The 27,281-nt window shown below is 34.4% G+C and overlaps 1 protein-coding gene, 3 long non-coding RNA genes and 1 pseudogene across 4 annotated transcripts; all 5 read right to left on the reverse strand.

Moving 5' to 3' along the window:
- Window positions 1–5,318: 5,318 nt before the first annotated feature.
- LOC125470522 lies at window positions 5,319–6,029 on the reverse strand. Its single transcript, XR_007252817.1, has 2 exons — window positions 5,900–6,029; window positions 5,319–5,770 (listed from the first exon to the last, which is right to left on the reverse strand). It is a non-coding gene; the product is annotated as an uncharacterized LOC125470522 (long non-coding RNA).
- Window positions 6,030–9,531: 3,502 nt separating this feature from the next.
- On the reverse strand, window positions 9,532–10,185 carry LOC103953318. The gene is made up of 2 exons (XR_007252816.1): window positions 10,016–10,185; window positions 9,532–9,889 (listed from the first exon to the last, which is right to left on the reverse strand). It is a non-coding gene; the product is annotated as an uncharacterized LOC103953318 (long non-coding RNA).
- A 4,604-nt stretch (window positions 10,186–14,789) lies between these two features.
- LOC103953357 lies at window positions 14,790–18,404 on the reverse strand (annotated as a pseudogene).
- A 756-nt stretch (window positions 18,405–19,160) lies between these two features.
- LOC125470616 lies at window positions 19,161–20,009 on the reverse strand. Its single transcript, XR_007252917.1, has 2 exons — window positions 19,824–20,009; window positions 19,161–19,525 (listed from the first exon to the last, which is right to left on the reverse strand). It is a non-coding gene; the product is annotated as an uncharacterized LOC125470616 (long non-coding RNA).
- A 2,899-nt stretch (window positions 20,010–22,908) lies between these two features.
- Window positions 22,909–26,790, reverse strand: LOC103953320 (inosine-5'-monophosphate dehydrogenase 2). The gene is made up of 4 exons (XM_009365060.3): window positions 25,662–26,790; window positions 24,914–25,093; window positions 23,706–23,963; window positions 22,909–23,248 (listed from the first exon to the last, which is right to left on the reverse strand). Exons 1-4 carry the CDS (start codon window positions 26,655–26,657, stop codon window positions 23,177–23,179), a joined length of 1,506 nt encoding a protein of 501 aa, XP_009363335.2. The 5' UTR covers window positions 26,658–26,790; the 3' UTR covers window positions 22,909–23,176.
- Between the last annotated feature and the right edge of the window lie 491 nt (window positions 26,791–27,281).

The following is a 27,281-nucleotide window of genomic DNA, read 5'->3' on the forward strand; positions in this document are numbered from 1 at the left end:
AAGATTGAGAGTGAAGAACAATAAAACTTGATAATCAAGAGAGTAAATAACAATAAAACTTGATTGACGAGTATAATAAATTTAACGCCAATTGTTTCTCTTGTGTTTTTTTTTCTTCTAAAATCAACATCACACTAACGAATTGAATATTAAAATAATCCATTGAATAAAAAGTTATTGAAAAAAAAATATATAATTCAAAGTTTTGATTACCTCAAAATACAATCTTTAAGATCATATGAAATCTAGTGACTGAAAGGCAGCTTCATGTTTCGAACTCAACACCCAAAGAAAAATGAAGCCAACATTTCCACTGCACAAACAAATGAATTATGATATTTCTTACTTTTTTTTTTTGTATTTATATGTTAATTACAACATTTCCAATAATACTTTGAATCTTTCCGAAGGACGCTACAACGACCACTTGGGGAGGAAAATTTGTCGTCGGATAAGTTTTTCTGTGACTAATTTTTTGTTATTTTTCTAACAAACGATATTATGTATCTATACTAATTAAAGAGGTGAAAGATTAGGCTAATGCATGTTCCATTCAGTTGCAAATAACTTCGCCACTCACTATTTTCTGTCTCCTCCACGTCCATTTTATCCTTCTAATTTCACGTGCATCATGATGATTCCATAGCTTATACAGCATTAATGGTGCTGCTTAGATATATATACTAAAATTTAGTTGTTGTGGAATCACAAGAGAAAAGAAAAGTTTAGGCTATTTCTAATGTACCAGAAGTTTGGAGTCGAACTATTATATTTGACTCAATTCCTCTCCAATTTATCAAAAATATTAGGGTTATGTTATATTTGGAAAATTGAGAAATTTTGAGAAATCTGAAAGGGTTATATTATATATGGGATAGGATCAAAGAACAAATATTTTGACAAATGCGTTTACACTTTTTAAGTCTTTAGATTCATAATATCTAACGGTTCTCATTTATTCATTAAATGACATGGATGCTCACGTGAATTTTAAATAATATTAAAGATGAAAAAATAAAACTGCAAAAGCAGTAAATTTGGAAGAAAATTAAAAATAAAATAAAAATGAAGAAACCCTGTAAACATGCAAACAAGGAAGGAGGTAGAACTCCATTGATTCAAAGTCCTTATTCGTCAGTCTTGATTAGTTCTCCTCACTTTTGGGATAAAATTATTTTTGTGAGAATGTAAAGGTAAAAGAGTCCCACATTGGTGAAAAAAGAAATCTTAGGCCATCTCCAACCGAAGCAGGGCCATAGGGCTCATTTTAGCCCTCTGGCCCTCCGAAAAATTAATATTTTAATGAACAGCGCAGACCATATTTTTTACCATCTCCAACCGAGGGCCATAGGGCTCTTTTTAGCCCTATCACAAAAAACCATCTCCAACCGAGGGCCAAAGGGCCAAACAGAATTTATTATTTAAATTTAAAAACTACAACAACTTAAATTTAAAAACAACAAATAACTTATATTTAAAAACTACAACTTAAATTTAAAGTCCATAATCAACATCATCTTCATCATCCGCCATTGTAGGAGTATAGTCGGAGGTAAACAACTGCCGCCGGGTCATAATTTCCCACCTTTTCCTATCAAAATAGGCCTTACTCATTGGAGTGTAATCCGAAGTGTCCCTTTGCATATTCCTATCATCCATCTCTTCTTGTATTTGTTTGGCCCGTTCTTCATGCCTACGGTTTCTTTCTTCCGCGGCAAAGGCATTTTGCTCTGCCATTAATCGCAATGAGGCCGCCACTTCCAGTTGAGCGGTGTAATCCTCCTTTGCCTTGCCTTTTTCCTTCAACCCTCGGGCCTAGTTTCGTCTCATAGCCCTAGGTATGGAACCTTCACCCGAAGACGGATTTTCTACCCTTGTTTCTTGAATGGTAGGAGATCCATCTTCATCTACATCTACAGCTGAGGATGCAAATCCAAACACCGGCATAGAACCTACTCTATGTTGAGGTGGATCTTCAAATAATACCTTACAAATTTCTCAACAACCGTGAAACTGAAAGGGTTTTGAGCTGCCCTCCATATACAATTCCTTCGTTTGGCGTACCTAGAAAATATAATTACAAAAATTAAAGGAAATTAATTTATGAAATTAAATGTAATATAATTAAATATTAAAAATAAATTGTGAAAACACTTACTTCATCGTAGTAATTGGTGCCGCTTTCATGTCTACTTGCGGTTGCTAACAGTGCTTGATGCCATTTATTCAAACTTGGTTGGAGATGTTTCTTCCATCTTGAAGAACAACTCTCATAGTTTCGGGTATTCGGTGGAGTGGTGCCTTCGTAGAACTCATAGTATTTTTTGGACACACGAGTCCAAACACCTTCACTTGTTTGAGAACTCCCCCTATCTTCCGAGACCCATCTATAAACCTTGCAAAGATCTTCATCTTCTTTTCGGGCCAAGCCCTACCTTTCATTACATATGAGGCCATGAAAATTATTGAAAAAATTGAAGGAAAGATTATTGGAAGAGGAAAATATGAGAATTGAAATGGTGTAGGCATGGTGAAAATTATGTGAGAAATGGTGTAGGAAGGCTTAGGTATTTATAGGAAAAAATGAGAATTTTAAAAAAAATTTGGCTAAAAAAAAAAAAAAAAAAAATCAAATCCAACGATAATTGACGTCAATTAGCCGTTAGGATTCAAAATGTGACCTGGCCCAAGGCCAGCTGGCTGGCTTCTTTGGGCCGGCTGGTTGGCCTTTTGGTCCTTTTTTGTCCAGTGGGGCCCACAAGCCCTTTGGCCTGGCCCTCGGTTCAAGACGGTTTTCGAGCTATTTTCGGCCTTCTGGCCCTTTAGAGCCTTTCAATTGGAGATAGTCTTACAAAGGCTTATAAGAGGTTGGGTTACCCCCCATATTGCTAATTGGTTTTATGGTGAAACCCCAACTTTCATCTTGGTATCAGAGCAGTTGACCCATGTGTGAAACCCAATGTCCATACGTGCTCCATGTCACCCAATTCGTGTTGTCCATGTGTTTGGTTTGAAAATTCATTAAATGTGAGGAGATGTGTGAACTTACAAGAGGTTGGACTACTCTTTGTTTTGAGATTGAACTACTCTCCGTATTGTCAATTAGTTTTATGGTACATGAAATCCCAACTTCTTCATTTTCAGCAAGCAGCAACATTGTTATCTAATGTGAGTGCTAGACGTGATAAATCTTCAAAAAACAATATAATGTCAACAAAACTTCATTCTAATCCTTGGCAAATATGACTTTTAGACTAAAATCATGAGTAAGGTCAAAATATAATTTTAGTCCCTTGATACATTAATAACCTCATTTATTAATTACATTTGCATTGTTTAATTATTTCTCTTTTTCTTCCTAATTTTAATGTATTAATTTTATTTCATTATAATTTTCATTGTCATTTCATTTATCGTAATATATTTTTTTGTAAACATTTAGATAAACTAATTTTTGTTATACAATATATTTTGATGTACTTTATCTTCTTCATTTAGGTACATTAAATTCATTATAATACATTTCGGTGTATACATTTAGGTACATACATCTCGATACAAACATTTAGGTACATTAATTCAATATAATACATTTGGGTACATACATTTTGGTACTAACATTTCGGTGCATACATTTCAGTAAACACATTTAGGTACATTAATTTAATATAATACATTTCGGTGCCTATATTTCAGTACATACATTTCGGTACTAACATTTAAATACATTAGTTCAATATACTACATTTTTTATTCATACGTTTAGTACATTAATTGAGTCTTTCAAGTTTGAAGAATGTGAAATAAAATTAATAAATAAATAAATAAAAACTTTTTTTGGTAAAAAAATAAATTAAAATTTGTATATTAATAAATTTAAATATTTATTGTGAGACATTAAATAAAATGCACATTAGTTATTTTGAATTAAGGACACATCAAGAGACTATAATCAATATGTAATCTAACACCAGGTTTATTTTAAATTTCGATCTTCTTGAAGGATTAAAGTTAAAAAACCCCAACAATTTATGGGTAGACCGTTGTTGCTTACAGAGTTTTCCTCCCCTTTTTTATTTTTTATTTTTGTCTAGTTTTGAATTCTTTTTTCAGTTTTATTTTTTTATTTTTAGTATTAGTTAACATATCCATATAACCATCTATGTCATTTAATAAATACATGAAGATCTTGAATGTTATGTAATCTAAAAGCTTAAAAGGGTGAAAATATTTATCCCTTGATCCTATCTTATTATATATAAAGATAACTTTAGTGCTTATATATATGCAAACATATACTTGATTCAATTCCTATCCATTGAAACCGCACCAAGCCAACCGGCCATATGATTAATCGGTTTAGTTCAGCCAGTTTAAGCCTTTTCCAATACATCCAATAAAAAGTAAATCATTTCAATAGTTTTTATATTTCAAAAGATCTACACTTCTCCAAAATTTCAATTCTAAAGCCCAATTCGAGCCAAGCGAAATGCTAAAAAATCGTGAAGCACGTGTGCTAATCTGAAAAACGAAAACTAGGCAACCGAAGGAAGTCTGAATGCAAAGAAGTAAGAACTGCCAACAGACGGGAGTCATGCCAGTCCAAGTTAACTAGCTAGGACTAAGTTTCAATTAAATAAAGAAGTTTTGATATAGGCACCTCGTTTTTCAATTTCGTTAATTAGACATCTATTTTCATTGATTAAATTTTTTTTTCTACAATTTTATTAGAGATACAATTGATTATCTAGAATATTGGTACATTTGATTTTATGGGACACTTGAATTTCTGGTACATTTTGTTTTTTTTGGTACACTTAGAATTTATGTACTAAAAGTTCATACATTTATTTTCAAATGCACCATAAGTTTTAAATACATTTTTTTATATAACAATATGTAAAAATTCTCACCTAATTAATTGAAGTTTTCTTATGACAGTATTAATGACTTTTTTTTAATGAAGAAAGAGACTAATTAAATAGAATAACAGAAATAAGAAGTTACTCTTTTTTTAATGATATTCATAAATTAGTTGAGTTAATATTTTTAATAAAGCCACTAATTTAAAATTACTAAATTGTAAGAAATTAGTGGTTAGCTAACTTAAGTGGATATTTATTAAATAATAGAAAATTGTTGCAAGTGGCTCTCTACCACAGTGGTGGAAATGAGTGTTACCCTTGCACCATGGTATGAGTTCAAACCCCGTTGGGATGCTGAGTTTGTAGTTGACCAAAGCATCTTAATCAAATTGTAAAGGAACAAATGTTTAGTCTAAACAAGTTGGAAAAACTGTAGGGCATTAAAACTCATGCTGGCGAAGGATTTATTAATTACAATCTCACAAAAGCATAAAATACAAACACATTTTGTAATTGTTAAAGTCATTACAACTTATAATAAATTGAAACTTATAACGTTTATTGTAAGACATCCATACAACCTATAATATATTGACTTGTGTAAAATAAATATAATTGATAAATAAAATATATATGATCGGTTCGGTTTGATTTTGATCGATTTCAAATTTTATCAAATCCAAACCAAATCAAAATAAATCACTTTCGTTTGGTTTTTAAATTGTTTGACTTTTTCTTGATCAAAACCAAACCAAACCAACCAAAACAGTTCTAATCAAACTGCTCGGTCGCCCGGTTTAATGGCCCCTACTTTCCTGATCCAGGCGGCTTTGTAGGTTTTGGTACATCTATTTGCTTTGCCACAATATGCAAATGCGATCTACTGATGATCTTCTCTCCGTCATCTGCAATGACAAGGATTAACTTTCATCATTAATTACCAACTTATACCAACCATATATAGATGCTAATTAGAAGAGAGAGAGAGAGAGAGAGAGAGAGAGAGAGAGAGAGAGAGAGAGAGAGAGAGTAACTGTGCTTTGGATTTCCAGAAACATTGGCAAGGACTAATTCGGATGAGAACAATAGTAATAGAATGATGGGAATCAGGTAAACAACGCTGGCCTTGTGAACCATATTGTATCAGATCGATGTACAAGTTTGGCTCCTTTGTTCCGTAGCTACTCAATATATAATGCGATGTCCAAGGCGCGTTTTAGGTGTTTGTTCCTGTACAAGTATTATAATTTGACCTGGAACTGATTTGCGTGCTAGGTCAAGGTTTCTGCATTTCCTTTTATGAGACTTTTAGTCTTCCATACTTTCGGTATATATGGCTTGGACATGAGTTCGAGATAATAATAGACTAATTCTTTGACATTTATCATTTATTTGCACACGAAGTTCATATAGCTGTGTTACTTGCGTACAAAGTTCACATGGGTCAAACATGGTAAGTAGTCTATACAAAGACTAGAAAATTACAAACATGTCACCAAATTTTAAAGCAATACCAATGTCCCAATTTTTATGATTAAAAAAAAGTATATATTATGGCATCAAGTTAATCGCTTATATATAGTGTAGAGCTTAGTTCATGAAATATGGGCATAGCTAACAGCAAACCACAGCCAAAATAAACAAACTTTTTTTTTTTTTCTTTTTAAACCCTAAACCCAACTACAAACAAAAAAAATTCTAAAACCCAAAGACCCGCTAAAAATTATTACCGAATTGTTTCTTGAATAAATTCCTCATTTCATTTGGAGAATGACACAAATAAACTTTGACCATCGAACGGTTTTGCTATTAAAAAAAAAGGTAATTTAGTCAAAGATCAATAAAAACTTTATTAGCAACATATCAGTGATATATTTTTATTAATTAGGTATAGGTCAATAATAAATGCTACATGGGCTTTAAGGCACTATCAATAGTCAAAATTTTACCCTTCTCTCATTCTCTCTCATTTTTTTCAAAAAAAATTGTGACTACATGCTGCCCCAACCTTTCTCCTCCACCCCACAATCAACCGCTAAGCAGATCTGTGAGATATGCAATCAAGCCGTCCACGTGCGCTCCGTCTTCCCCTGCCAGGACACCTCATCGATCTCTCTCAGCCTTCTCCCACTCCCAATCCAACCAACAACTTGTTCTTGGTATGAATCTTTGATGACACCACACCACCGCCACCACCTGCAGGAGAAGAAAAAAAAACCTGAAATCAAACCTAAAAAGCTCTAATTTTAATACATACGCCTCACTGCCACCATCTTTCACCGGCAAGGCTTTCTTGTTGAGCCTGAAACGGGTAAAGTCATGACGAGGATCTACGGGGGGATGAATTTTATGGGTTTTGATGTTTTCTTCTTTCGGGTTTGAAATATTTTTTTGTTTTAATTAATTTGATGGGTTTTATCTCCTTTTGTTCTATGATATGAAATTTATAGTTTTTTTTTTAAGAAGTAATTTTATGGGTCGAGATAGACTCCATGAAATGTGGAAAAGATTCAGGGAAGAAGAAGAGAACCAGGAAACGAACATTGCAATGCAGCGTCTGAATAGAAATGTAAAAATAGAACCAGGAAATGGACAAAACCTAAAAAAGAAGAAAAAAAATAAATAAATAAAAGAACTAGGAAACGGACACTGCATTGTAGCGTCTGAATCAAAATGTAAAAAAAAAGAAAAACAGAACCAGGAAACGGACACTACATTGCAATGTCTAAATCAAAATGTAAAAAAGAAAAAGAAAAAAAAAACAGAACCAGGAAACAAACACTGTGTTGTAGTTCTAAATCAAAATGTAATACAAGAAAAACAGGACAGAGAAACAAACACTGCATTGTAGTGCCTGAATCTAAACGTAAAAATAAATAGTCGCTCGAAGAATGAAGTATAGAAGGCGTGTGAGTGATGGAAAAAAAAAGGGAACTAGGAAATAGACACTGCAATGCAGCATTTGAGAAAGGGGGTGTCAATTGAAGTGGGTGCTAGCTGTAATGATAGATTCTGTAATTTTTGTTTATTTTAAATGCATTTAAGTGTCATAATACAGGATTGACCTATTTATAATTAATATAAATATTGTTGATCTATTGTCAATATGATAACTTTGTATTAATTTTATACAAAATCACCCAAAAAAAATGTAGTTGTTAGGGCGTTTACTAATTATGTATAAATTATAAGTAAAGGTCAAGGTCTTTACGCGTATATACATGAGAACCTATATAAACTTTCATCAATATAGAATTTCTTATGTTATATTTCCCCATCTCGATTTAATTATCCCAGATTTGATAAATGATGAGGTGTATGTAAATACTATACAATCAAGTAAACAGTCGTGTTCCTCAAATAACCCTATTTAAAGAATCTCAAGCGTAGATAAATGGGACTTCAAAAAATTCATAATTTAACACACCATACACAAAAATAGGAAAAAAAAGAAAAGAAAAAAAGAGAGCTACTAGACCTAGCCCTAGTTTGGTACTGAGGTGCTTCTAAAAAAAGTGGGTATCAAAAAAAGATGGAAGCTTTTTTATGTTTGGTAAACATTCAACTTCAACTTTTTTTCACAGTTTTAGATGCAAAACCCAACTTTTGTGCAAACCGATTTCGCAAGAGGCGCTGAGGCCTTTAATGAAAATTTTCAATACCCAAAATGACCTTTAGCAATTAAATAAATTATAAATTATACCCGTCAACTTCGTCGCCGACTCCGCTACGTCTCTCTTCTATCATCTCTGTCATAATAAAAGAAAAGATAAAAAATTTATTATATAATATTCAACATCATATCTTTTTTAGTCATTTTACATAGTCGCAGCTGTTTTACATAAAAATTTGCCAAACACTTTAACACTGCTTTTTTTGTTAAAAGTACTTTTACAAAAAAAAAAAAAGTTTACAAAACACTCTACTGCTTTATTTCACAGCTGTTTATTCTTGCAGCACAGCAGAAGTAGTTTTTTTTCAAAGCACAGCAATACCAAACCAGCCCTTACTCCATTATCTTATTTCTCTACCCACGTTATAATCCCACCCACCTTAAAAGAATTAAAAATTAAAGTGTTATTTTCCCACACACTATTATTCTCAAAATAAGCTTTAACATATACATACGTATGAAATTATAAAACAACATAATTATCATAATGCATCTTAGACGACAAAAACAAAAGGAAATACTAAAAGCTCATATAAATACTAAGCGTTCCTACAGGCTCTTATGCAGATCATGAGATTTAAAATATCTGACTATCGTCTCTGAAATTTTTGTGACAAGATGCAGTGATTATGTTTTTGAAAGAAGAAGAAAGAATAAATTTCTCGTGCATTGTGTACGGTTAGAAAGTAGCATGCAGGTTAAAATTTCACTTAATGGACCGTATACTAATATAACGGGGATAACCTTATAACTGCTAAAGGCATAACTCAAATTCTAGTCAAGGAGCGTATCTCAATTGTTGCAAAAGATGGGTTAGGGTAGATTGAGCATGGAACCCAACATTTTTCATTTTTTTTTTAATGATTAAAGAGGATAATTAATGTCCTTATCAATCATTTAACAAACAAACAAATTTATAATTAAAAAAATCCAATAAAAGGTGGGTGTGAAGATAAGACATTGAGGTCGTTATAACATCACTAAAAAATAATCTAACAGACTAATTGTGCCTTTTCATTGCATATAAGCTGCATGTGTTTATCATGATGAACCTTATCCAGTATCAATATATTGATACAAAATATGTATATATATAGTCCTATACTTAGGACATAAAAATGAGTACAGCTTATATATATATATATACATATTTATTTATATTGTTGACCATATATGTCATACAAATGTGGTTCCACATAAGATCTATGAATCTATCTCTGTTGTAAGAAATTGGTCATGCATATATCATCTCAGTTAGTTGATCCAGGCGGCCTTGGATTTGTTGGTACGTTTATTTTCTTTGCTGCAATAATATTCTTCATTTGCAGATGCGACCAACTGATCCTCTCTTCTGCAATGACAAAATATAAGGAACTTTGTTAATAAAAAATAAAAAATATATAATATTATTCTCCAATGACAAAATATAAGGAACTTTATTAATGAAAAATAATAAATATATAAATTAAACCTATACCAATCATGTATAAATGCTAATTAAACAGAGAGAGAGAGAGAGACTGTGCTTTGTGTTTGCAGAAACATTGGCAAGGACTAATTTGGATGAGAACAACAGCAATAGAATGATGGGAATCATGTAAACAACGCTGGCCTTCTGAACCATATTGTATCAGATTAAGATACAAGTTTGGCTCCTTCGTTCCCGTAACTAGCTACTTAATATATAATGCGATGTCTAAGACACGTTGTTTGACCTAGAACCGAGTAATGCGTGCTAGGTCAAGGTTTTTGATGCCGTTTTATGGAAGACTTTCATACTTTCGAGATATATAGCTTGGACATGAGTTTGAGATAATGATATTGTATCATAATTTTATATCATTTAAGCAGATAGCCAGTTAGCCACAACATTTAAAATAATCTGCTTTTTATTTAATTAGAAAGGAGTAAAAGACCAAAAAAGAAAAACAACAAACCCTAAAACCTCCTCCCCCGCTCCAGCCCCACCACCACAACCACACCCCACCACCACCCCCACCCCCCCCCCCCCCCCCCCCCCCCACCCCCCCCCACCCCCCCCCCCCCCCCCCCCAAACAAAAAAATTCTCTTTTTCCTTCCCGTACCGGCCCTGGAATGGAGTCGGTGGACTTCTCGCACAGTGCCCCAAATAAGTTTTTATGTATGTATAAATTTTTATAATGCAAACAAATGGCGTAGCATTCAAGTATGTCCTGTTGGTTGCCATGCGAAAAGGTAAACCAACTACAAACAAAAAAAATATATATCTAAAACCGAAAGACCCACTAAAAAATATTACCGAATTGTTTCTTGAATAAATTCCTCATTTCATTGGAGAATGAAGCAAATAAAATTTGACCATCTAACGGTTTTCCTATAAAATAAAATAAAAAAGTGTAGTTGTTAGGGCTAATTATGTTTAAATTATAAATAAAAGTCAAGGTCTTTACACGTTTATACATGAGAAACTAACTTCCATCAATACGAAATTTCTTATGTTATATTTCCACATCTCGATTTAATTATTCGACATTTGGTAAATGATGAGGTATATATACGTAAACACTATATAATCAAATATAATTTAACGTGTTCCTCAAATAACCCTCGTTAAAGAATCTCAAGCGTAAGTAAATGGGACTTCGAAAAATTCATAATTTAACCAAAAAAAATAATCAAACAGACGAATTGTGCCTTTTCGTTGCATATAAGCTGCATGTTTATTATGAACTATATCCAAGATCCGAATATTGATACTACATATGTATGTACGCAGTCCTATACTTAGGACATAAAAATGAGTACAGCTTATATATATATATATATGTATATATATATATATATGTATATATGTGTGTGTGTCATGCAAATGTGGTTCCAGTATATAATCTTAGCCGGTTGATCCAGACGGCCTTCGATTTGTTGGTACGTTTATTTTCTTTGCTGTAATAATATTCTTCATTTGCAGAAGCGACCTACTGACCATTCTCTTTTCTGCGATGACAAAATATACGGAACTTCATTAATGAAAATAATAAATATACTCCGTGGATAAATTCACAAACCCTAGCAAACTTAAGCATACACGTAGAAAGCTCTATGTTTATTACTATGAGAATAATTAACTCATTAATATGAGAATAATTAAACTCGCGTTCAGGTTCTGGATTAATTTCTGACTTTACATGAACTAATTATCATTTAAATAATTCGATCTCTATCACTTGCGTCCTTAGCAAACTATAACATGCCAAGTTGAATGGCATGGTACGTGCGAGTACTGTATAATATTAACAATTTTTTTGGACTAAAGAAAGTATATACATACCTTTACGTATACTTTTGTATGTATAAATGTATATACATGTATGCCTACCAGTGTGTTTACATTTATACTGATCTAAGTGCGTATTGCTTTCAACTTTGTGGGGTAATCAGTTCTACAATAAAATTACAAAAAAAAAATTTGATAAATAACATATCCAAATTAACACCGGTAAAAGAAATTTTGGCACAAGTGCAAAAGAAATTTCTTGTTATGAGGTTTCAGTGTGATCACTTTCTCAGCGACTCATGGCCAGGTAGCGGTGTAGACCTGCCTACTATATATAATTAAGCAGGGAAGTAAAAGTCAGATTGGACCAGAAAATAGGAGTCGGCCGGTCATAATTTGAATCTTCCAAACCCAACTGACTGGTAATATTACTAATGCATCCTCCATGAGGACGTGAAGAATGTCTACAACGATGAATTTTTAAAATTTTGCATGTCAGATTTGGACTACTATATATGACTTATTGTTAATTAGTTTTATAGTGAAATTTAATTTTTTGGTATGGTGCCAGAGTAGATTAATCAACATGTTAAGTTATTTTCATCATAAATGGCCATGCGGGCGTGTTTTCACGTATGAGGATATGAGGAATGCCCCTATATAACCTTGCGAAACTGAAAACTATTAAAAGTTAAACTAACTGATGCGTTGATTCATATATTTTCATTTTTATGTCAAACAATAGATTTGTTAGGTTAAATGTTAGATTAGGGAGCTGACGGGGTTCGAACTCATACCGTAGTGCATGTTTGATTCATATTTCTGTTATCATAGAGTTGCAGTTAATTAGCGATATAGTTATTGTTTCATTGTACTCATACTCACTTAATCTATATAAACAGGGATATGGTTGTTATTGCTAATGCGTAACAGGGGTGGGTGTGGGTCGTGTCGGCTCCATTTTTAGTGGATTCAGACTCGGTTTTTTTTTTTCTTTGGTAAATGTGTCTCAGCCAGTATGGGTTTATGTATTTATATTAGGGGAATGAGCTCATTTGGATCCATTTGATGCGGTATAGTTCCTATGGGTCGAGCTTGAGCATATCGTTTTCAATCATATGTCACATTACAAAACAACAATATAAAACAATCTTTATGTGTTTCCGTTACGAAAGAATTACATCTAACTAAGCCAATACCAACAAATATTCCAAAGAAAGAAGTTTGATCATTGTTTAGGGTCAGATAAATATGGAATTCTGGATCATGGGCTTCATTACGGGCTATTGATAAAATAACAAGTGCTAAGACAACCTTTAAACAATCTAGGCTTGGCTATCTACACATAAGAAATAGGGTTATTATACAAAATGGTCCCTGAGATTTGCATGATCAATAAAAATGGTCCCTGAGATTGAAAATCAATAGAAATGGTCCCTGAGATTGTTCACCATCCATGATTTTGGTCCTTCCGTTAAAAACTCTTTGGGCAATTTTCAAAGCTTCGTAACTCAATCAATTCTTAACCAAATTTGACCAATAAAATATTAAAATAAAGATAAGAAAGTGGAGAACAAGATTATACCAATTTGGAAGCCCAATGATTGTCGGAGATGGCCGAAAAATAGCCTGAAAGGTGACTGGTCAGCGGGAAAACTGAAAAACTCGCCGGAAACTGGGTAAACTTTAAACGTTCATAACTTCTTCAATACTCAACCAAATTGAGTGATTAAAAAATGAAAATCATAATTCTCGACGAGACGAAGAGAATGATATCTTTTTTTACTGCTAACTCGAGGTGGTTTGGCCGGAAAACTGATCGAAAGTGGCTAACTCGAAAATGGTTAGCCACTTTCGAGTCGTTGTCGGTCCAAACCACACGAGTTAGCCTTCAAAAAAAGTACTATTCTCTTTGTCTCGTCAAGAAGTATTATTTCCGTTTTTGAATCACTCAATTTGGTTGAGTATTGAAAAAGTTATGAACGTTTAAAGTTTACCCAGTTTCTGACGAGTTTTCTAGTTTTCCCGCGGATCAGTTACCTTTTAGGCTATTTTCCGGCCATCTCTGGCAATCGTTGGGCTTCCAAATGGTATAATCTTATTCTACTCCTATCTTCATTTTGATATATTATATATGGGTCGAATTTGGTTAAGAAACGATTGAGTTACAAAGTTTTGAAAATTTCCCAAAATCGTTTTTAACGGAAGGACCAAAATGATAGATGGTGGACAATCTCAGAGACTATTTCTATTTATTTTCAATCTTAGATACCATTTCTATTGATCATGCAAATCTCAATGATCATTTTGTATAATAACCCTAAGAAATATGGACTCGATTTTGGACGTGTTTTTACACAAACAAGTGGTGGGTTATTGGGAGGTGCAGAGGCCTGGATAAAAAGAGGAAGAAGAAATGAGAGATGGACGCTTGTGGCAGCAGAAAAGGGAAGGAGGGAGAGACAAGGTAGTGAACAGGAGGTTGTGTGGGATCGTAACCCTTTGATCTGTGATGAACTAGCAGGACCAATCGATCCCAATTTTCCGCACATAAAGGATTTAGAGAGGATCCCGTCCCATTTGTGAAGATGTGGGGAGAGATTTTTTCAAGTAACAGCTATTCATGTGGTACTCTATATGTGATAATACAGATAGAAAAAATGATATATTTTCTGTATCACTCAACTTATATAATGATACATAGAGTACCTATTTAAATATTAGACAGTTGAAAAAAATTTCTCTCTACTTAGAAAGTTCAAAGATCAATATCATGTGCTAATTCCGAGTCGCATACTCTCACTTATAGAGAATACACTTGCAAATGTGCTAGGTTAGTTATTAAGAGGTGATTTCCGCATTCATTTTTTCACTTCCACATACTCCTCCTTTTTATAGTCTACATATATTTAATAAATCAAAAGTTAATAAAGAGAAAACAGCAGTGCGAAAATCTATATATTGAAATAAGAGAAGGAAAAAAGAAAAAAAAAAGAACCTTGTGGTAAACAAACATAACTCGGACAAATTCTAACTAGTCATATGTCCCACGTAAAGTGCAGAATCAAACAAATGCGGGCAGATATGGAAGCTCTGATGACAACCAACAAAAAGCTAGAGAACCGTTTAAGACCAAATCTTTCGTTGCTCAGCAAGACTCTTGCAAAACCCGGTAGCAGTTTGGCAGGTTCGATCCTTGTTACTCATGCTAAATCGGCGATATCGGTTGCAGAATGGAACACGGAAGAATTCCAATTCCCCGAGACAGCAGTCACCAGCAGGAATGAGAAAAGCTGAAAAAGATATAACTATCAAAACGATTTCTTCTCGTATGAAACCAGACCATGAACTCCACCTTCTACTTGTGCTGCTCCTGTTCTTACCTGCATATATATATAGTTAAATACATTGTCAACTGATTGCGAAACCATATTAGTTCTTGATACAACCATCATAACATCTCAGGATGGAATGGGCTTTTCCTTGAGGTAATAGATGAGGCTGGAAATCTATCTAAGAATGGGGAGAGGGAAGAACCTCAGAGGTTACAGGATTCTTCTCTATAAGTAAATAAGTGTCTGTATATGTGTGACACACTGACAACCAATACAAATACTCTAGATTAACAGATTTCTTCCCTACTTATTTCGGTAGTTTAACTTGAGAGTGACGAACCAGATACAATAGACAATGGAACGGACTACGAAAGAGTAAGTTATCGAAAGAAGCATTGGCTACAACATCAATTCTTATTTAAAGTATAAAACTAAAATGACATCCTTAATAATGATGGCATGAATAACACAACAACGTATGCAAAATGGTCTACTTACCTCAAGCCTTAAAATGCTTGATTTTAAAAAGTCATGAGCAGACTGCAGTGAAGAAGCACCAAGATCTTGGAAACCTTGTTTTACAGCTTGCATTGTGTATGGTATGGACTTCAAAACAGAACCATTGTCTCATTGTCTGCAACTGCCCCAACCACCCCCCTTGCAATTTTCAGCTTAGCTATCTCCCCCAAGTTCACTCCCTTTTGTCATTGCTTCAATATACCCCATGCCTCGATATTTTTTAACTAGGCAACCATTCTAATAGAAAACATGAATTCACTTACATCACACCGTTTCATTAATACAGGTTAAGCATGCTGAAAACTAATCAACAATGACAAAGAAATAACAAACCACATGTTGCTTGTAAAAGACATATTCTGAAAGTCCGGTGCAATTATGCATAATATATACATACATATATATACAACTTTTGCTTTTAGTTCAAAATTAAGAAAATTTAATCAATTGCTTGATAAGATAATAACCATTAAAAAGGGAAACACACAGAAATGAAATACTATGTCCAATACAGTAAATAAGTTTAGCTTGGACACAGTACCGGACCCTTACCTAGCCTAATCCTAACCCATTTTGCCACTTACTCTCCCCACTTGTGCTTACCCGAAGGAGTCCAAACACTGTATGTAGGCTTCAAACTTATTAAGTTCAGGTCATCAAGGAGAGAGTCCATGCAAATACGAATGGCATTCCCAATGATGTAAAGGCACTAAAGATTGATGGCAAATCATAACACATCAATGAAGTACAACTGATCTGTCGACCATTATTGATGCAGTCCAAAAAGGATGAGAAATAATTCAAGATGTCTAGACAACATGGATACATTTGATCGGATTTGGATCCTCTCCTGAGCCTAAGGAGAGGATTCTCTCCTGACCAAGCAGTGTGGACCGTTGAATAAAACTTTAAAGGAACCCCCATATTTGTAGCTGTTGGATAAAAATCCAACGGCCCACACTGCTTGATCAAGAGGATCCTCTCCTTGGGCTCAGGAGAGGATCCAAATCCCATTTGATCCTCCTATCTATAAAGGTATGTTACGGATAACTTCTTGTTTCCAGGATCAATACTCATCAAACTAGAATAATTTTGCAAGGAATTAAGAATTTCACTGCCAAAATCATTGTTGTTGAGCTTTAATATTTGCAATGAACTTAATACCCCTAATGAAGTGGGAACATTACCAGAGAGATTGTTTAGACCAACATCTAGAAACCCTAGTTTGCTCCCCACACTCCATGTACGTATGAGGCAATTCCCCAAAAAATTGATTGCTCCTTAAAGACAAGACTACCAATTGTTGCATGTTGCAAACATAGGGGAGGAATAGTGACATTCAAATTATTATCATAAAGAGTTAAAACACTCAAATTCGGCATCATCAGGCCAATATTGGAAGGAATTGGCCCGGAAAATAGATTGCTTCCAAGATGAAGGTAAGTGACATTGGTGGACTACCAAAGCGAGAGTGGGCCCTCCAACTGATTATAACTCAAATCAATATATTTTAGACTTGAAAATTTCCAATGTGAGGGAAGATTTCTACGAAATTGATTGTTAGACAAGTCTAGAAGGATGAGTTGGGAAAGTATTGTAAGTCTCATGAGAGCTGCACACTTGTTAATACGTGAATCTAAGGTTTGAGGTTATACAGTTCCAGTATGACTTTTTTTGTAAGCTACCAAAAGTTGTGTACGATAAGGAATGTAGCTAAACAATCCTGATAAACTATACTAATGTTATATTAGCTGATATGGATACTTGGGATTGCATGATAAGGTTGAGTTCAATTAGGACTAACATTATGGGAAGTCTCCTAGTTGAACACCACTGCATAAGGTATAAATATAGGGTCCCTGCACTCTCAATTGATACGCAATAAAAGAGCCTCACACCCCATAGTATTGAGCCATTGCATTCTGAGATTGAGGAGTTGCAGAAGAAGCCTATCTCGTGTTCTAGCCAACATGGTTTCTTCAGGTTAGTGGCTATTTGGTTTTAGTGAATCAATTATGTATTAAACTAATCTTACAGATATCAACTAGGGGTGGGCGCGGGTTGGTTAACCGAATGTGGCGGGTTGGTTTGGATTGGTTCTCAATTTATGTGAAAATGAAAATACATAATAAATTTCTCTTCCAAAAGCTACAAAACATAGCAACAATATGAGTGATTGCTCAAAGTAAAGCACAAATGAAGCAGCCCAAGGATAGCACCAAAGCATCAGCTGATGCGTTCTCCAAATGGTGCCCATGTTCTTCTAGAAAGGGACTCTTAAACTAATTGGTTCCCAATTGTTTCCATGTCGTGGAAACACGGTAACTTGTAAATAACTAACCAGTTATATTACTACACGTATTAATTATGATTAAAAATTAAAATTAAATATATGCGGGTTCGGTTAACCACATCCTAAGAATTTTGAGAGCCGATTGACAAACCGCTTAAAGTTGATACAGTTCGATTTGACCACCAAAAATTAAAAAATAAATAAATAAATAAATAAAACCAAACCAAACCATCGATGCGGTTCAGGTGGTTCAACCTTTTTTTTTTAAATGCCCAGCCCTAATATCATCCATTCCTCTGGTATGGAATCCAAGATTCAATTACGATTTAGAAAGATGTCAACTAGTTCAGTTTGTTGTTGAAGCCATATCCAAAAACTAGGACTTACCTGATAGTTTATTATCACAATTGTGTAGAGCTTGAAGGGAGGAACCCAATCATAAGCCTGGTTGAAAATGAGGGACATGGGTCGGTCTCTGTTTCCTATAAATGTTAGTGCAATTGATGCTAGCACTCCCCTTTATATATAACCCACTTAAGTGATAAATGAACAATAGCAAAGAGCGCGCAACTTTCTTTTGGCTTATTTCTTCCAAGTTTATCTAAAACTCGACATCATTCACTTTTTCCTGAAACGCATATTAGGTCACTTGAGTACTAATTATTCAACCAAAGTGTTAAATACTAATTATGTCAAGTTAGTTTAATAGTTAAATGAATTAAAGTCATGATTAATTTAGTTATTAACGTCGCCACTCACTCCATACTCCTCTTCTAGTAGTTCAGATATAATCAAACCGCTTACCATAACTTTTACGTCAATGGTGCTGGTTAGATATACTAATTAAAACTCAGTTACTTTGGAATTAAAAAGAAAAAAAAATAAGAAACTTTTTAGTAATTAGTTGCTGCTGTCTAGGAAGTGTTAAAAATATTTGAAGCATAAAAAGTTGAAAACATATGAAGTACTTAACGAAAAGATGAAGCGATTGCTTGAATACAAAGTACAGGGCATAAACATGAGAACAACCCTAACACGCATGTACTGAATACAAAAGTAGTTTGGGTATCAAGTTTATGAGGACGAAATAACTGGTATAATTGTTATGATGTAATATGTAAGGGTTCCATTTCTATGCTACAGATGGTATGGATGCACGAAGAGATTTTTCAGTCTATTTGGATCAAAGTTCGGTACATAAAGTGTAATAATACAATTTGATAAAAAGTTGAAAAGAAACTTTTAATTATTTATATTATGACATTTGATGTATCAGACTGTGTTTCCCGATACACTGAAAAAATTCTCTACAAGACCACTCTAGATCATTCAATACTATTATCATTTAATGCTATGTAAAATGAAAGAATTTTCTGTAATTTAACTTTGAATAATATTTTATTCAATATATAATTAAAAAAATTATTTGCAATCGGGGCGATCCCTAATGGGTCCTAGATGGCCGGCTCATGGGGCTTCCCTTCCTATTCCAGGTGGCTTAGAACCTATTGGTACGTCTATTGACTGCATTTTCTTTGCCAGAATGATCTCCATTTGCAGATGCGACCCGGTAATCATCATCTTCCCTGCATCATATGCAATGATAAGAAGAAACTTTCATCATTAGTTAACATATATAGATGTTAAAGGCTGGTAACCTTTCCAATTTTCTGGTTTTTAGTTTTTTTTTTTTTTTAAATTTTATTTTTCATTTGTTTGAGAACTAGAAACTAAAAACAAAAAATAGAAATCAAAACAGCTTTAAAAAAAAAAATATATATATATATATATATATAGCTTTTAATTTTCATTTAAAAAACTGGCAGACGAAATAGTTATCAACCCTAAACAAGAATTATATATGAGAGAGAGAGAGAGAGTAACTGTGTACTGGATGTTCAGAAACATTGGCAAAGACTAATTTTGATGAGAACAATAGCAATAGAAAGAAGGGAATCATGTAAGCACCGCAGGCCTTGTGATTGTGAACCATTTTAATTACTCGCTGGAGATACAAAAGTTTGGCTCCTTTATTCCCGTAGATAGCTATCAGCTAAAGCTAGCCCTTTATATAATGTGCGATCTAGGCGACACCACATATCTAAACGCGTTTTAGCCTCTTTTTTTTTTTTAGTACTTATTTGGCATCGGACTGACGACCGCGTGCTAAGTCAAATTAATGGACTAGTTCAATCTTTCATACAATGGAGATCGTATACGTACGTGATTTGGATCGCATCCACAGTCAAATTTAAAACCGAATGACTTAGACATAAGTTTGAGATAATTAATAATACATTGACGTATATCAAAAGCTATAAACGGATGAGGATCCTCTCGTGATCTTCTTTGTAAGGATTTTTATCTGTTTATCGTACATCGTACAGTCAGTTTTTGTAAAATACAGTTTGTGTTTAATTAACAAATTCAAAATGATTTCTAACGTTTACGATGTACGATGAATGAATACGATGTGAGAATCGAATCCTCACAAAAAGAATCTGGATGGGATTCAAATCCTATATAAATAATAAGAAAATAATAATAACTAAGGTACAAGGCTGGACTATGAACCAGCTTCCAGTTATGCATGAAAACCCTAGCTAGTTTAAGAAGATGATTAGTTTTTGTGTACGCAAGTAATGCAATTATATCAAGCTCGTATACGAATGTTGGTATTATACGTGTAGAATGGTACGTACCCGCTTCTTCTAGCTTATTTCTATTCCGTCTCATCTTGCAATATAATCTCACGACAGTAATTTAAAGAGAATTTTTGCCAAAAGAAAATAATTAGTTGACGTAGATGCTAAAATAGGTGGCTGCTAAATCGGTACTTATTTTATACATAAGCACACCAAATCCGGACTCGTAGAGTTGGTTTATTTTATTTTTTTTAACAACAAACAATAGAGTTTAAATTGTTTAGTATTACACATTACACACATTATTTTGTTACAAATATTGTTAGTAAGAATATTAGTGACAGTAGAGTGAAAGGAAACCCTAGCTAGAGAGAAATGAGATAGTCCTACACCATAGCCCCCGACTCATGGCTTTGGTTTGAGGGTCGTCCCTTCTCGCTCTTTTTTATATTGGCAGATGTCAGGGGAATTTTTTTTTTTTTTATCATATTTTGTAAATTATATAATGTGACAGTTAATGATTAAAGTTGTTTTTTAAATTTAAAAAAAAAATTAATCATCAATTACCATATCATGTGATCTAAAAAATATAATCTTTCTAACATCTTTTTTTTTTTTTTCCTGTTTTTGAACTTAAACTCAAATTAGAAGAACATCCTTTGTGTTATTTTGCTGACTAAATTAGGATTATATATTTTATTGGTCATGCACGATTCTCTATGTGAGCTTTGCGTTAAGATTCGTCTCGACAATTATGTTGTGATTGGATTTTGAGAAGATTTACTCATTATCTGGTGTCATCTTTGTCCTTCGATGCAATGTTTCTTTCTATTGGTTTGAAAAACTTATTATCTTTTCAAGTTACATTATTTGAGCGTTGTAATTTTTTTGTTTGTATATTATGTCACTTATGTAAAAAATGTTAATAAATATTGTTACTCGTGATGAAATAATAAAAATGTCAAATAACGTGTTCCTGTTATGGGACAAGTCCAAAAAGAAATGTATTATGAGATCATTTCCAAAAGAGATGTCAAATTTAAAATTTAAAATTTAAATTTAAAGGCTTACATGGCACTATGGCATTTTTTCAACTTTTGCTCTCTAACCGATATGTCAAATTTTAAACATAAAATAATAATTTATATGTAATTTCTTTGCATTGAGAATGAAAATAAACAAAAGAATGATGCTTTAAACCAATAAAAAAAATTAATAAAAAGTATTTAATAATTAACCGATATGTCAATCTATGTCATGCCACATCAGATTTGGCTTCTCCGTTGGAAAACATTAATACTGTTTTTTGTTACCGTTATTGTTGATTTTGACAATTTAACATCTCTTTTAAAGGTGTTCTAAGATTTCACTATCGAATGTCTCTTTGAAAAAAATAAAAATAAACCTCAAATGTCCAACGTAATTAATAACTTTGTCAATGACTCATCAGGAAGTGGATAGAAAACGTGCAGCGTACTACACCAGAAAATAGGGGCCGGTCATACGTTGAATCGGTCCCAAAGGCCCTATAGCGACAACATAGGAAGGAAATACTGGCGTCGGTAAATTTTTTCATGACGAATTTTCTACTTTTGGCGAGGAGGTGTTTTCCTAGCGGTCAGTACAAATGCGCGTTCTAATCTATTGAGTTGCCAAATACAATTCTTATGTGTCATTGTAGGTAGCTACTTAGCATCATGGTTTAATAGTATTATTTTTTATTTATAAATGAGAGGTGTTAAATTCAATTCTCGTCAAAGAGAATTTGAACTACATATTGTTAGCTTATTGTGAAACTTTGCCTATTGTAAGACTTTACCTATTGTGTTAGTTCATAGTACTATTAAGTTTCACAAACAGTGTAATAAGTTTCATAAACAGTGTCGTACTGTTAAGTTTCATAAACAATGTAATATAGTTAAATTTCATAAACAGTGTAGTAAGTTTCATAAACAATTCAGTACCATTAAGTTTCATAAACAGTTTGTGTAAGGAGCGCTTAGGTTTGAGTGTCAAAATTCTTTTTTTAATATTAAAATTATGCTTTTTTCATTAAAATTTAAGTTTTGTTTTTGTCATTTTTATTAAAATTTAAGATTTTTTTTTATAAAAATTTAAGTCATTTTATTAAATAAAGTTATCACATAATTTTTTATTAAAATAAACTTAATCCAAGTCATTTCTATGAAAATTTCCCTTTATTTTTATTTTTTTTATTTTTATAGTCTTCAATGTATTTAATAAATCAAAGGTACTAAAGAGAAAACGGTCACTTTTTGTAACATCAAATATTCAGCGACTCTCTTTGCTTGTCTCCCTTTTCCTTTTGGCCACGTAAAGATACGAATCTTTATTTAAGAAAAAACCAAGTGGTAAACAATTGAAACCGCATTAATGAAAAGTTGTTTAGTTTCGATGATCATTAAATTAGCAACAGTCTTACAAAACCCGGTAGCAGTTTGACAGGCTCGATCCTTTTTACTCATCCTAAATTGGCGATATTGGTTGCAGAATGGAAAAGCTGGTAGAGTACCCAATTCCCCGAGACAGCAGTCACCAGCAGGAATGAGAAAAGCTGAGAAGATATAACCATCAAAACGATTTCTTCTCGTACGAAACCAGACCATGAACTCCACCTTCTACTTGTGCTGCTCCTGTTCTTACCTGCATATATAGTAAATACATTGTCAACTGATTGAGAAACCATATTAGTTCTTCATACGACCGTTGTAACATCTCAGGTCCCATAAGCAATTACAAGGTAATCGTGGAGTGGGCTTTTCCTTTAGGTAATAGATGGGGCTGGAAAACTATCTGAGAAGTGGGGAGAGGGAAGAGCCTGAGAGGTAACAGGCTTCTTCTCTGTAAGTAAAGAAGTGTACACCCAATACCAGTACTCTAGATTAAGGGATTTCTTCCCACTTTTTTTCGGTAGTTTAAACTTTAACTTGAGAGTGACGAACCAGAATACAACAGATAATGGAACGGACTACAAAAGAGTAAGTTATCGAAGAAGCATTGGCTGCAACATCAATTCTAATTTAAGGCACAGAACTAAAATGATATGCTTATTAATGATGACATGAATAACACAACAACATATGCAAAATGGTCTACTTACCTCTAGCCTTAAAATGCTTGATTTTAAGAGGTCATGAGCAGACTCCAGTGAGGAAGCACCAAGATCTTGGAAGCCTTGTTTTACAGCTTGCATTGTGTATGGTATGAATTTCAAAACAGAACCTTTGTCAGCAACTGCCCCAACCACCCCCTGTGCAATTTTCAGTTTAGCTGTATCCCCCAAGTACCTCTGATCACTCCCTTTTGTCATTGCTTCAAGAGATCCCATGCCTCGATATTTTTTGACTCGGAAACCATTCTAATAGAAAACATGAAATCACTATATCACGTGTTTCCTTAGTACAGGTTAAGCATACTGAAAGCTAATCAACAATGACAAAGAAATAACAGACAGTATGTTGCTTGTAAAAGACGTGTATGCTGTATGCGCACGCGCGCACACACACACACACACACACACATAACTTCTGCTTTTAGTTCAAAATTAAGAAAATTTAATCAATTTCTTAACAAGATAATAACCTTTAAAAACGAAACACACAGAAATGAAATACACACACACACACACACATATATAACTTCTGCTTTTAGTTCAAAATTAAGAAAATTTAATCAATTTCTTAACAAGATAATAACCTTTAAAAACGAAACACACAGAAATGAAATACTATGTCCAATACAGGACCCCATAAGTTTAGCTTGGACATGCATCCATGAAAAATCCAATCACAGTTTCAGGGAACCGGACCCTTACCAAGCCTAATCCTAACTCATTTTGTCACTTACTCTCACCACTTGGGCTAACCCAAAGGAGTCCAAATCCCCTGACTGTATGTAGGCTTCAAACTTATTAAGTTCTGGTCATCAGGGAGAGAGTCCATACAAACAAACAAATGGCATTCTTAATGATGTAAAAGAATTAACGATTGATAGCAAACCATAACACATCAATGAAGTATAACTGATGTGTTGAACAATATTGATGCAGTCCAAAAAGGATGAGAAATAATTCAGGATGTCTAACAAACTAGGTATGTTTCTTTACCATCCAGAGCTGTAATTCAGTATTCGTAAATCTGCCTAATAAACTCCTTAAACCACTCAAAAAGTCATAAAAGAACTAGAAAAGAAATTTTGAAGTAAACATTCAAACAAGAGAGAAGAAGTGTGAAAGTAAAATTTTATATCTGATGGTATGAGCAGTATCTCAGTTCCAGCAATAAAAACATGAGTAAATCCCAGACATACCTGATATACAAAAGCCCCGGGAGCCTCAGTGCTCCCAGCTAAGAAGCTTCCCATCATGACAGTAGAAGCCCCTAGGACCAAGGCCTTCACAATGTGTCCAGAATTGGAAATTCCACCATCAGCAATCACAGGCACACCACTTTGTGAAGCGATAGATGCAACCTTGTAAACAGCAGTTGCCTGATACATATCACCAAAATCAAAACATCTTTGTAAAATGGTATAGCTATCAGAAACCCTTACAAATAACAAATTGTCAAACAACAACCAAGCCTTATCCCACTAAGTGGGGTTAGGTGTATGAATCCTAGAACGCCACTGCGCTCGGTTTTGCACCAACTCTTCCGTTAGCTCCAAGTACTCCATATCTTTTCTTCTAAGTCTCTTTCAAAGTCTTAATATGAATTACACCGTGTTAATCAACTACATGGTTGTTGAGACCAGAAGGTAAACTCAAAACCGTTGTTTCTAAGTTCTATGTTTCCAAGTATCTAATAACAAGAGAGTAAAGCACCCATCAAAACAATGATTGTTAAGTAGGCACACTGTCAATGATTAAACAAATCCTTACTCAAACATTTATCACCCACTAAGAGTTTAAGCAATTTAACCAGTCACTACAAATATCATAACTTTCAACACTCTCCACATTCTAACAAGCCTTAATTTAGACACTATCAATGATAACACAACCTAAAGCATCTATCACAAAAACAAACAAGTAAACAAAAAGAAGGCATCTTTATACCTGTCCGCGGCCAACGGCGCAGACCTCTTGAGTGGTACAAATTGAGCCAGATCCCATTCCAACCCTCAACCCATCAACACCAGCCTGAATCAAATTCTGCGCCTGACTCACCGTCACCACATTCCCACCAACTACATCCAAATTCGAGTACATTTTCTTCACATACTTTATCATCTCAATCTGATAAATGGAGTTCCCCTGAGAGCTATCCAACACCACCACATCAATCCCTGCCTTCACCAACTCCTCCAATCTCTCCTTATCCGACTCCCTAGTCCCGATCGCCGCCCCGACACGCCATGTTCCGTCGGGCCCCACCGTCCCAACCCCCAATTTGGGGTACCCTTTAATCCTTTCCACCTCCTCCTTCGCCACCACATCCACAACCTCATTGTCCCTCACAGTCGCCACCACATCTCGCTTTTTCTGCTCCATGTACTCCCCAATCGCCCCCAAATCGTAACTCCACGGCACCGTGAAGTCCGTACAGTTCACCATGTAATCGTATATCTTCACCTCCTTGTCCCCCAACTTCACCCAATCCTTACCAGCCACGTACCCCAAAAGCTTCGAGCTGGGGCTGCCACTCTCAGTAACCAGGACGTAGGGATTGGAAGCGTCGAAAACGTCGTCGGATTGGATTCGATCGCCTGGGGATTTGAATACGGGATTGGAAAGAAGCGGGACCCGGCGGGACTTGACGGACCGGACCATGTGCGCTTGCTCGGACGACGTCGAGTTGGAGTGGATGATGCCGATGCCACCGAGTGCGGCCATGGAGACGGCCATGTGGGACTCTGTGACGGTGTCCATCGGGGATGACACGCAGGGGATCGAGAGAGGGACCCGGCGGCTGAGTTTGGAGGCTAGATGGACGGAGTCGGTGGGGAAGTCGATATAGTGAGGGAGGAAGATGACGTCATCGTAGGTATACGAGTAGCCCTGGTTGAAGAGGCGGTCGGAGGAGAAGCCGTCTTCGAAGATTGAGGCGGACATTGCGGTGGTTACGATGGAGGGGGAGGAAGGCGGCGGGTTCAGAGGTTTTTGTGACTAGTGAGTGAGGTGGGTAAATATGGAGGGAAACGTCCAAATTTATTGGTTGAGTGTGGGCGGGTGCATGACACCTACCCGTATTGATACTTACTAGACAAGCAAGATAATGATCACCAAGTATTCGATGAAATGTCTAATTGGAAAATGAAAATAAGAATCGACAAGTTATACTCAAATATCAATAAGCTTGCTAAGTGCTCAAATAAATTCGTCATTGATAAAACTGTTTTCGTCTTAAAAAAGTTTTAAATCATGCATTAAGAACTCATGAGGTACAATTCCTAAATACTCCACTAAATCGACCGTATCTTATTTCATATGTTTCGGTTTCACCTTGTCAAATATTATTCGTTGAACCTTTTCTTTTTTATTACTATTTCGTTGTGTAAAGTTTATTATTTTATTATTCCAACTTTAATGGTTGACAAATGAATGGCATAAAGGTGAGCCTATAATTTAAGTGAAGGGCAATTTAGCAAAAGCAAATTTATCATGATATTGTTCTGTCGAGTCATTGCCTTTGAACCTAACAAAGTTTGCATAAAAGATAAAACACTACAATCTATA

Source organism: the organism of the source record quoted next, unplaced genomic scaffold, assembly GCF_019419815.1.
Source record: "Pyrus x bretschneideri cultivar Hongxiangsu unplaced genomic scaffold, Pyrus_bretschneideri_v1 Contig50, whole genome shotgun sequence".
Classification (NCBI taxonomy): Eukaryota; Viridiplantae; Streptophyta; class Magnoliopsida; order Rosales; family Rosaceae; genus Pyrus; species Pyrus x bretschneideri.

Coding starts and splice junctions, on each gene's coding strand:
- LOC103953320 (XM_009365060.3), bottom strand. CDS start 26,657: ATGTCCGCCTCAATCTTCGAAGACGGCTTCTCCTCCGACCGCCTCTTC. Junction 23,964..24,913: donor CCGGGGCTTTTGTATATCAG/GTATGTCTGGGA, acceptor GTTTTCTATTAG/AATGGTTTCCGAGTCAAAAA. Junction 23,249..23,705: donor CAAGCATTTTAAGGCTAGAG/GTAAGTAGACCA, acceptor CTATATATGCAG/GTAAGAACAGGAGCAGCACA.